The following is an 11,928-nucleotide window of genomic DNA, read 5'->3' as shown; positions in this document are numbered from 1 at the left end:
GTATGATTTTTCTGATTCAGATTGGACAGCAGATCTAGAAGATAGGAGGTCTGTCTCAAGTTATTACATTTACTTGGGAACTAATTTGGTTAATTGATCTTGTAGGAAGTAACCAACAATAAGCAGGTCCTCTACTAAGGCAGAATTTCGAAGCCTAGCATCGTGTGAAGCTGAAGTGACTTGGGTTAGAAATTTATTTGATGAGTTGAAGATTCCTTTGGCAACTGTTCCAATGATTTTGTGATAATATGAGCACCGTTATGCTCACAGCAAATCATGTACTACATGACAAGACTAAGCACTTTCAGCTTGACATTCAAGTTGTTAGAGAGAAGGTGAAAAATAAGGCTCTACAAGTGGTTCACATACCAGGAGTAGAACAAGTGGCTGACATTTTGACAAAGCCATTATCTGCTGTTAGTTTCGAACGGCTCAGGAACAAGCTCAGAATTGTACCAAAGCACACCTTGAGCTAGGGGGGTATTGAGGATCAGTCTTCCCAAGCAGTAAAAATAGAGTATGCAATATTAAAATAGTTAGGGTTTACTGTTGTGAATAACAAATTCTGTTAAACCTGTTTGGTATAAATAAGAACCTTACCTCCTATCTTGGGGGATTAGTTGAGATTTGTAATTGACTTTCTCAAGGTATTGAGTGCACTCAAAAGTAATGGTTGGTTAGTTTCTCTAATCAAGAAGAGTTATTCCTCTCTGTACACATTGCAATTTTTCGTTCTTTGTTCTCTGTTCCTCTTTCTCACTTCTTTCAAGCAATCTGGTATGAATTTCCATAATTCTAAGTGCCTTATGTTCTTTTTCTATTAATGTTTGGTCTTATGATTGAATGGGCCATGATTTTCTTTGGTTGATGCATTTTGTGGTACAATATTGCTGGTGAAAAATTTGATGATTCAAATGCAAAGTACAGTGTTGCTGAGAAGGAAGTTACTAGTTATTGCACATTGCTAAAGGTTATAATTCCTGTTTGGGTTAAGTACAATTTTGGTCCCTAAAGTAGGGGACGAAAAAAATTTTCGTCCCTAACCTTTTTTTTCTTACAAAATCGTCCCTAAGGTTCAACATAATTTTAAAATCTTCTTTCGGACCAAAATACCCTTATCTTCTTCCTCCCCCTCTTCTTCATCACAACATCTCTTCTTCTTCATCAGAAACAATGAACCAAACGCAGAATGATAAAGAGCAAATAGAAGCATAAACATAAAAATTAGAGAACCAATTTCCTATTCTAGAAAACAGAAGTAGAAACAAATATATAAACAGAAGCAAAAAATAGAAGCAGAACAAACACAGAAATAGAAATAGAAACATAAACAAACGCCTCATCATAATCAGTCTCCTCCATGGTTTTCATCGCTATCATCATTGCCGCCGTCCTAGGCACCGAAATCCGAAGCAAAAAATAGAAGCAGAAACAAACGCAGAATCCGAATCAGAATCACAAGAACAATGAACTCAGAATCAGAATCAGAAGCACAAGAACAATAAAATTAGAATCAGAAACAGAAGATCAAATCAGAAGCAGAAGAAATTAGAAGAATCAGAAACAGAACCCTGGAGAGGACCAGCAGCGAGGAGCAGGATGAGGATGCGAAGCGGCGCGAGGACCAGAAACGACGGCGAGGACCAGAAGCACCGGCAGCAGTGGCGGCAGCGGCGGAAGTGGAGAACGCGAATCCCTTTAGCTCGTGCATCCCCCTCTCTCTCTCTCTCTCTCTCTCTCTCTCTCTCTCTCTCTCTCTCTCTCTCTCTCTCTCTCTCTCTCTCTCTCTCTCTCTCTCCGCGGTCAGCGACGGTAGCTCAATAGCGGCGATGAGCCCAGTACGATGACGCGGCTCAATGGCGGCAACAAGCCCGGACGACGACGGCAGCCTCCCTTCCGCTTTCTTCTTCCCCACGCGTGATCCCTTCCCCCAACCCGTTTTCTTTTATTTAACCCGTTTTCTTTCTTTTTTTTTTCCTTTTTTTAATATTTTTTTAGTTAGGGGTAATTTAGTAATAAAAATTAAAATTTTGGTAAAAATGATGATTTTAAAACTAAGTTAAATTTTAGGGACGATTTTGTAAGCAAGAAAAGGTTGGGGACGAAAAAAATTTTCAACCCCTATCTTAGGGACCAAAATCGTACTTAACACTTCTTGTTTTATTGTATATTTTCTGTTATGCTTTCAATTTAACTTTGATATGGTTATGTCATAGCTGATTTAATATTCATTCACAATAAAATGTATTGAGTGTGTTGAGAATCATAATAATCTTGTTAATATTGTGGAATCTGAATTTATTGAACCTAACATGTTGTCAATTAATTCTGTTATCTGTGAGTTTTCATCTTAGATTTATAGCCTTTGTTCTGTTTTGCTTCCCCTTTTCCTAGATTCTTAGTGCTCTAATGTTGTTGGAGTTTGTACTATTAATTATGTAATTAACAAGATTGGTTTTCTCCTTGCAAGTTGAGAGTGAAGTCAAAAGACTTCAGCAGTTAAAATCAACAAAAATGAAAGAACTTATGCTTAGAAAGAAGTTAGAGTTGGAGAAAATATGCAGGAGTTCACATTTGATTGCTGAAACAGTTTTTTCAAGTGAACATCCTCCTGATAAGACTTTCTATTAAGTGTTTTATATTTTTATTGCATATATCATTCTCTATTAGTTGCATTGTTTATTCTACAATTAGCATAATTTTGAATATAAACATCTTTTGAGCACATAGCTTATAAGTAGCTAACACATATTTTACACAGAATTTGTCTAATGATGGATCATAATAAACAGAAGACAAAGATATGGCTAATTTAATCTTTTTTATTTTTACTACTATCTGCTACTCATATAGCTACTATAAAATTTTAGTTTCTTAATTCCTTTCCAGTTCATCTTTTCAATTGCTTAACAAAATGTTCCTAGTCTTATTTGTTGATTTGTTCTCTCACCCATTTTTAAAACTATTCTACAGAATTTATAAACTGCTGGAAGAGTACAATAGGGTAGGGCAGCATTGCTATGAGAATAAAGGACATTTTCTTCTTGTTATTGACTAACATATTAGTTAGTAATTAAGTCATTTGGATAATTAAGTGTAAACTTCTCCTTTGTTTATTAGTTATGTAGACATTGTAAATGTTACTTAGTATTTATATGAATAAATGGACCCATCTTTAATTATTTTAATATTTTTTGGAATTATAATTATATATGGAATCGATGAAATTTAGTAAAAAATTATAATTTAAGAAATCATTGTGGACAATTGATTTAGCGATCAAAACCATAGCGACCGATTTAGTCACCAAAAAGATGGTCGTTATTCAAAAAAATGAAGTTTAGTTTAATTTTGATGCACTGACAGTGTAAAATATTTTATACAGTCGTACAATCACATATGCTCTTTTAGATAACCATTTATGCAGCCAATGTAAAAGATAGTTATTTTTATTAATGTGGCATTACGTAATTGGATGCACGTGTAAAACCATTTTACACTAACAGTGTATCAAAATTAATTTTTTTTCCATTAGAAACTGATTTAGCAAGCAAAAAATCTATTCTTAATTAGCGACCGATTTCGCAACCGACACATTAGTCACTATTTAGTGACTGATTTCTACCGCGATCGATTTAGCGACCAAAAAGTTGGTTGCTATTTAGCGACTGATTTTGTTAGCAACCGATATCGTTTCTTATGGGTTTAGTAGCCTTAGTTAAAATCGGCTGCTAACGGTTAACGACAAATTTCGGTCGCTATTAAATTTAGCGACCACCCGTATCGGTCGCTATTCTGATAATTTCTTGTAGTAAATAGTGAATACTCCCTCAAGATACAATGAAACTAATGAATTTATTAGTTAGCAATAATAAGAAATTCTTAACTCTTTTAAACAAAGAAAAAACTCTTAATAGTTAAAATATACACTTGATTAGTGTCCTATATTGAAATAGCGGACAACGGATTTGCTCTGAGAGTTACTTGAAATTGGGTTGTTTTTGGGCTTGAACGTAAGGTCCAAAAGCTTTTGGGTGATTTGTCCAACGTCTTCTCCCGCGAGTATGAAACCGTTCGAGCTCATTTTGAGGAGGTGGGGATTTATGAGTGTAGATGTAGAGTTAATAACCACCTTTTAGAGTAGCTCCACCTATGATGGTGGATAACTGCTCCCTTTTGTTAGGGAGGTTGTTGAGATCTCCTTTCTAAATGAATAGGAGATATTGTAAGAGTTAGTTACTTATTCGGAAAAATAGGGCTATGATAGCGTCATCGAGCCCGACGTCTACAAGGTCAGGTAGGTGTCGATCAAGCCCTTATATGTTGATTGTGGTTTACTTACTTTGGGCCTAACTTGAGTAGTGAGCCAAGGTATGAACAATGCCCCTGCGAGAATGAACTTCATTAGATCGGACTCAAGCGTTTAGAGGTCGGGCTAGATTTATTATGGTGTTGATTTATCACGTCGGTTAAGTTGCCTTTCAAGAAGTTAGGACGGGTACTCGACGTGTTCGCGAATCCGAAACGTTGTGTCTTTTCAAAATCATTCACACGTTCCTTACGGTTACTTTGGTAACCGTGCGTGTCATAAATAGAGAAAGTTGAATTTACCAATCTGCCCCTAGAGTCTTGTATAAGCCCAATCCCTTTTTTCTTTTTTCTTTTCGCTTTTTCTTTTGGGACTTGACTTCATTTTCTCTCGAGGCTTTTCATTCACCGTGACCCCATTTTCTTTTCAAGATTTTTCTATCTTAAATTTTGCTTCAAATTTTCATTCATGCTTGTTCGAAGATTTTTGGAACGTTGTGTTTTGCTATTACGTGCATTCCTTCATTCGATCATTCATCAAGGTTGGTCTTCCTTTTTTTATTTTATTTTACGCAACCACGTTTCTTGTTGGATAATGTATTTGTGCTCTTGATGCTATTGTGTTTGATGCTTGTGTCAAAAAATTATTTCTTGATGATATTTGTGGGTGCTTTCTTGCAGTAGTCTTTCTGGTTGTTCTATAGTAGTATCCTCTGTTATTTTATTTACTTCTTTAGAAAGTCATTCTTCGGTTGAATGTGCACTATAAAAAAAATATTGAGTACCGTCGGATTTACCGTCGGCCGTTAGCGGCGAGATTTTTCGTCGGATTTACCGGCGGTAATAACGTCAAATTTGTAAGGTTTAGTAATTACTGTCGGATTCCAACTCCGACAGTAATTATTGGAGGGAAACGAAAATAAAATGGCACGTTCTTTACTGTCGGATTTATCGACAGATTTTTTCGATGGTAAAGACAATTAGGGAAACAATTCGTTTTGGTGACCGCAAAGTTTTACCATCGAAAAAGTCCGACGGTAACTGGGACATAAATTCAAAATGCGAACCCCTTTTTCCTTCATTCATATTCACTCCCTCTCTTACTAAACCACGAAAACCACTATCTCCTTCCCTCTTCTTCCCTCTCCCTTCACAATTTGACCTTGGTGGGATCATTGAACCATTAAACCAGTCATTGATCGGTTTGATTTTCGTAATCTTTAATTATTGTCAAAAAATAATTTCTGTTGGTCCTCTAGCATTTTTCAATTAATAAAAATGAGTTTCATTAATTTATTTCAAATACACTTAATTATTTTATGAGTTTTGATATTAGTAAAATTCTTTTAGGATTTAGCACAAAAATTTCAAAAGACCAATGTTTTGAAAATCGAATTGGACCATCCGGTTTGATCGGATTAATCAAAAACCGGTCACATGTCCAGTTCGATTGATATGAAGATTTGTTATGTAAAAAACCGGTTTAAAAATCGGCTAAATTGGCGGTTAATTGGTGAGCCGTCAGAATCGGACGGGTTTTTTCCGGTTCAGTAATATATATAAAGAAATTAGAGCTCCCCACTACCGAGACCCACCCACGCCCCTTTCTCTCTCAGTGACAAAAGCCCAAAAATCTATCCCTAACGAACCCAGCCACCATCCCATCGCCGAACTCTTCTCCTCCGGTAGAGGTTGCTGTCGCCGCCGGCGGGGACAGACCGTGGGTTGGGTCTGCTCGTTTCTTCTCGCTACTCCTCGCGTCGTCAAGCCCGAGGGTGCCATCAAGTCCGGACCTGTCCTCGTCGTCGTCGGCCGCTCTGAACTCGTCGTCGATTCCGAGGGTGCCGTCGTTGCCGCCGAACTTTCTGCTGCTCGACGTCGCGAACGTCTACTCAGCCCTGTTTCCTCGCCGTCGTAAACGTGCCTGCTTGGCCGTCTTCTCTTCGCCGCACATCCGTTCTACCAGTCGGCCATAACTTCCACGCGAACGACTCTGCTGCTCGCCCGTCTTCTCTTCTCTGGTAAGCACTCATCTACTAGTTCTTCAGTTGCGTTTTTTTTTCCTTGTTAATTTTTATATATTCTGAGTTAATTTTTATATGATTGTTGTATATAAATATTCTGACTTCTGAGTTAATTGTATGGATTTTGAGTTAATTGCATGGATATTTGATTCTGGGTTAATTCTATGGATATTGGATTCAAACTCGGATTCTCTGCTTATTTTCCAGGTTTTTGTTGTTTGAAGTTCGTTAATTGGATTCTCTAGCCCCTATTGAGTTTTGAATCTTTTGATTGCTTAGCAATTTGATCTTATTTGTTTATTTAGCCTTTCCAGTGATTTCTTGAAAATTACAAGATTGGTTTTTTGTTTGAGTTGTTGATTCTGGTTCTGATTTTTTTTTTATTTTCAGTTGATGGTGCTATGGTAACTAGTAAGCACTGCCTTGTTTATGTTGTTGTTATTTATTTAGTTTTTTTCAGTTTTTATGCTCTGAAATAAACTGATGGTGGTAGAACATGAATTTTTTTTGGACATTTATGTGTATTTTGATTTTTGTTAGATATGAATGTTGATGTTTAAAGTTATTTGTAAATTTTTAATGAATAATTTATTATATGAAATTGACAAATTTTAAATTTTATCATGTTAAAAATGATTGAATTTAAATATTTAAAAGTATATGTTAAATTTTTAATATTTTTAGTTTATATTTAATTAAACTTATTGAACTTGGGTTGACTCTTTGAACTATTAACCAGTTACTCCACTCGTCTAGTTCTCGCAACTTTGCTAATGACCTTTGGCCAATATTTGATTAACAGAACAAAATAATCGAATATACATATACAAATCATTATATTTAACACTCATGATATAAGTGTTGACTATGTTTTTTTGTTTGAAAAAAAATTTGACCAGCTAAGAATTGAGAGGACTCTTAGGCTAACGACAGAATTTATTTTGTACTTTTTTATTTTTAATATTGGATTAATAATGGTATTTTTTTAAATTGTGATATATTGTGGTATTTTTTTAAAATGTAGGATGATTTAATGTACGAGGTACAAATCGGACCGTTCGATTTTTAAGAGGTACGAAAATCGAACCGTTCGATTTTTAGGTATAAAAATCGGACTGTCCGATTTTTGTACTCGGACCGTCCATTGAAAAAATTAAAAAAATTTGGAGTACACAAATCCGATTTGTGTATTCCAATTTTTTTTAATTTTTAACACAAATCGGTGAGTCCGATTTGTGTACTGAGTCCGATTTGTGTACTCCAAATTTTTAAAAATTTTTAAACACAAATCGGACTGTACCTCCCATAGTTTTTAAAAACACCAAAAATTATCAAGTTAAGGTATAACACTCTTTTTATTTCCATATCTAAATTTTTTAGCCTTTATTTTGAAAATCAAGTTTTTTTTTTTAAATAAAAAAGTTAATAAAGTAAAAAACAAATAAAAATCTATTCACTCTCAAATTAAAATAATAAAAATTATAAATTTAATGATAATTAACTCATTATTTACAATTCTTCTCACATCTGTTTTCTTGTTATCAGTGCAACAAACAACAACTAACATTTTGTTTGGATAAAATTGAGTGGGAGCTTCTGACCTAGACCCAAGACTCGATGAAGATGGGTTGTTTGAACGGGACAACCATCTCACTCTCATGCCTGAAACTCCCTTTCCCTTCTTACCCTTCTTCCTTCCAGAACGTTCCATTTCGCCGCACCATCAAGCCTCTCTCCGCCGCCCTCCAAACATCTCCCGCCACTTCACCATCAACCACCAAGGCCGAGGACCAAGGTGCGAGGTCTCACTGGAAGGCCGCAATAGACTTCAAGTGGATAAAGGATAACAAGGAAGCAGTTGCTGCCAACATTCGCAACCGTAACTCCGATGTTGATTTGGAACTCGTCCTTCAACTCTATGACCACTTCTTTAATCTTCAAAAGGTCACTCTTATTTCTTCATTCTCCATTATAATAATTTCCCCAAATTCATGTGTTCTGAAATGCCTGTTATTTCTAAGATTTACCATGCTTAATCATGTTATAGTATCATCTAATTAGATTAATGCAAAAAAGACATAGGAAGGGGGAAGAAAAAAGGATTTATGGTCCCAATTGCTCAGCTAATTGGTTTCCAGAAAGCAGGAAGTTGAGAGAGTGCGCGGAGAAAGAAATGCGGTAGCAAACAAGATGAAAGGGAAAATGGAACAATTTGAGCGTCAAAGACTAATTGAGGAAGGTGCTCTTGGCACCCAACTACCTTTGCTCTGCCTTTTAGGTCAATTCCTTAAGACACTCGCGTTTTGCATGCAGGAAAGAATTTGAAGGAAGGACTCATTGCTTTGGAAGAAGACCTGCTCAAGCTTAATGACAAACTTCAACTCGAAGCACAACGTATACCAAACATGACTCATCCACATGTTCCAATAGGTGGAGAGGATAGTTCTATGACAAGGAAGCTGGTATTTAGTTACTACAGTTCCTAAAAATTTAGCTTGTTAGTGCATCAATTATTCTCAAAATGTTAATGGATCATCTTACTTCTTAGGTTGGCAGCGCTCCAGAATTTAGTTTCCCTGTCAAGGATCATCTTGAACTAGGAAAGGAACTTTGCCTTTTCGATTTCGACACAGCTGCAGAGGTATACCTTGGTTAACTTAAGGCATTTCCTTAGCTATTATTTGCAACAGGTGAAGGTGAAACCTTACATACCGGACATGACTAGGTGTTGGAATCTATTTGCTTAGACTTTAGGATACTTGTTTTTCTGGGAAATGCAGGCATGCCTTTAAGGCTACATATTATCTCATGGGAAAGTAACCAGGGGTGGTGGTTCCATATATGATTTTAGAAGACCATCTTTGTTTTTTTCCATACTAGTTATTCTATGTGATTGTTAGAAGACTTCCTTTCAAGTGTTGCTACTATGATAGTTTATTTCTTATCTTCTATTGTAAACTTCGCATTGACATGGAACTTTGGATCTGGAAAAACAAGAAATAAATATATTCAGACTTCAGTTGTATGTGAGATGTATCTAATATGCTGTTTCACAGGTCAGTGGGTCAAAGTTCTACTACTTGAAAAATGATGCAGTTTTGTTAGAGATGGCCCTTGTGAATTGGACACTCTCAGAAGTGATGAAGAGAGGCTTTACTCCATTAACAACGCCTGAACTTGTACGGTCCTCTATTGTTGAAAAATGTGGTTTCCAACCTCGTGGAAACAATACACAGGTTTGTTAGTGTCTATTTTACAGAAATCTGCTTCTTACTCATCAGTTGCATTGTTATGACAATGGACATAAGATAAACAGCTGATGACAAATGTGTCATGGCAATGACAACCAATTTGACTGAGTCAGACAGTTTATAGGCTCTCAGAAAACATGTTTATTTTAGTCATTTCATCTTTTTCTTGTATTTTGTTAAGCATGGGACTTACAACTTGGTTGGTGTAGTAATTTTAATCACAATCGGGTCCAACCTTGTTATGCAGCAAAGACTTAAAATGACCATTGAGTTTTTCCCCCCAAGAGTCGATTTTTCATGTTTATATTTTTCTGATTGAGGTTCATAGCTTCTTTTGATGTTTCATTTTCATGCCAAAATTACACAGGTTTATTCCATAGAAGATAGTGACCAATGCCTTATCGGCACTGCAGAGATACCTGTTGGGGGTCTTCATATGGATTCTATACTTGCTGAAACTTTGTTACCCCTGAAATATGTAGCATTTTCTCATTGCTTCCGTACTGAGGCTGGTGCCGCTGGCAGTGCAACAAGGTAATTGATTGTAGAGCTGATTGGGTGTGACGAGGCAATTTAAGGATTATTAGTAACTTTTTATTCTAAAATTTCTAATTATAATTAAAACTGAGCAGGGGTCTTTATCGAGTTCACCAGTTCAGCAAGGTTGAAATGTTTATTTTCTGCCGCCCAGAAGACAGTGAACATTATCATGAAGAGCTTATTAAAATTGAAGAAGACATGTTCTCATCCCTTGGGTTACATTTTAAGTAAGAGTTACCACTTATGCCCAAGTACATCCTTTCTAAATTTTGACCATGATTTGATTACTATATTTGGTATGATTCTGTGTTTCTGCAGAATTTTGGATATGGCTTCCGAAGATTTAGGTGCACCTGCTTACCGTAAATTTGATGTGGAGGCATGGATGCCTGGCTTAGAAAGGTTTGGCGAGGTACTGCAGATACATTTTCCATCTGATAGGCTCATGATGCGTAATCTTTTTTGCCTCTTTGGTCTAAGGTTACTGCTTTTCAATTTTCATATTGGGAAATTTTCTAAATAGCCACAATGGCTGGTTGCACTAAGGTAACTGCTTTCTTTGGTGAAGAAAATGTTAGTGATGTAGACATGTAGTGAAGCATTAAGGTATTTAGTTAGAATTGGAAATCAACTTCTTGCTATCTTCCCCTTTGCAAATATAGATTGTGTTCCTTTTGATGTAATCTGCTGAGCCTTCTTTTACACCTCCTGTATGATATTATGACAGATTTCAAGTGCATCAAATTGCACAGACTATCAGAGCCGTAGGTTGGGAATCCGGTATCGCCCGTTGGAAGCGCCAGTTGCAAGCCCGAAAAAGTCTAAAAGCAATCTGGCTCCACCAAAGTTTGTTCACACACTAAATGCAACAGCTTGTGCAGTACCACGGATGATAATATGCTTGCTTGAGAATTACCAGCAAGAAGATGGATCCATCCTTATCCCTGAGCCTTTGAGGCCCTTCATGGGTGGGCGTAGTGTTATTTCTAGAAAATCTTGATACAAGGGATCGCGACATTTGCATCATTTGAAGGATTTTTGCTGTGGCGGCTTTAGATTGTGGTGGTAGATGAGTTCAATCAACTTCCTACATTATAGCCTTTGGACAGAGGGATCCTGAAAAACTGGAAAGAAGGCGGCAAAAATCATGCATATATTAATTAGTAATGTAGAAAGGAAGGAGTAGAACAATACTATCTCTGAAAATTAACTAACTATTGAACTTAAAAAATAAAGAAAAATAAAACATAAAATATCTTAAATCCTATACTAAAATCTGAACTATTGATATAAAATATAGTACACAACAACAATATTTTATCTCATTAAAATTGATATAAAATATAATAAATAGAAAATTAATATTTGTTTAATTAACAAGGAGGGTAGTACTTATTAGTTAAGAGCTTTTAAGAATGAGTCATATATACTGAGAAACAAATTTATGGGAGTTGATATCAATGTTCTTTAATTAATGTTACTTATTTATCGTATGCTATTTTTAAATTATACTCAAATTTTATTCATTGGTTAAATTCGTTCTTCAAATTTTTATTAAATCCAATTACTAAATTAGTCTCCAAATTTATCAACGTCGGTTGCGATCCTCCTTTCCCGAAGTGATTTGGAAGACCAATTTGATTTAGTGTAAATTTCGGAATTAATTTGGCTATTGAGTAAAAAAGGACTAATTTAACTATTAATGGATGATCATTTATCAAAAAAAAAAAAAAACATAAATCAAGGTGACAATATTAAATTCTAGTTTAAAAATATTTAATTATGTTAAATAGATTTAATCATCA

The 11,928-nt window shown here is 35.6% G+C and overlaps 1 protein-coding gene across 3 annotated transcripts; it reads left to right on the top strand.

Annotated features, from left to right (window-relative positions):
- Window positions 1–5,894: 5,894 nt before the first annotated feature.
- On the top strand, window positions 5,895–11,390 carry LOC112750014 (serine--tRNA ligase, chloroplastic/mitochondrial). 3 transcript variants are annotated; one of them, XM_025798494.2, is made up of 10 exons: window positions 5,895–6,329; window positions 7,878–8,276; window positions 8,478–8,571; window positions 8,646–8,794; window positions 8,881–8,973; window positions 9,389–9,568; window positions 9,951–10,117; window positions 10,216–10,350; window positions 10,442–10,535; window positions 10,851–11,390. In XM_025798494.2, exons 2-10 carry the CDS (start codon window positions 7,950–7,952, stop codon window positions 11,121–11,123), a joined length of 1,512 nt encoding a protein of 503 aa, XP_025654279.1. In that variant the 5' UTR covers window positions 5,895–6,329; window positions 7,878–7,949; the 3' UTR covers window positions 11,124–11,390. The 3 variants fall into 3 exon arrangements, with proteins under 3 accessions (XP_025654279.1, XP_025654281.1, XP_025654280.1); XM_025798496.3 differs by having other exon boundaries at window positions 8,409–8,571; XM_025798495.3 differs by having other exon boundaries at window positions 8,394–8,571.
- The last annotated feature ends 538 nt before the right edge of the window (window positions 11,391–11,928 follow it).

This window comes from Arachis hypogaea, chromosome 15, assembly GCF_003086295.3.
Source record: "Arachis hypogaea cultivar Tifrunner chromosome 15, arahy.Tifrunner.gnm2.J5K5, whole genome shotgun sequence".
NCBI lineage: Eukaryota > Viridiplantae > Streptophyta > Magnoliopsida > Fabales > Fabaceae > Arachis > Arachis hypogaea.
This window is presented reverse-complemented; position numbering and strand designations above follow the sequence as displayed.

What these genes read in the sequence shown, in the direction of transcription:
- LOC112750014 (XM_025798494.2), top strand. Translation starts at nt 7,950, where the DNA reads ATGAAGATGGGTTGTTTGAACGGGACAACCATCTCACTCTCATGCCTG. An exon ending in ACTTCTTTAATCTTCAAAAG is followed by an intron (nt 8,277 to 8,477) that starts GTCACTCTTATT and finishes TCCAGAAAGCAG; the next exon opens with GAAGTTGAGAGAGTGCGCGG. An exon ending in GCCGCTGGCAGTGCAACAAG is followed by an intron (nt 10,118 to 10,215) that starts GTAATTGATTGT and finishes AAAACTGAGCAG; the next exon opens with GGGTCTTTATCGAGTTCACC.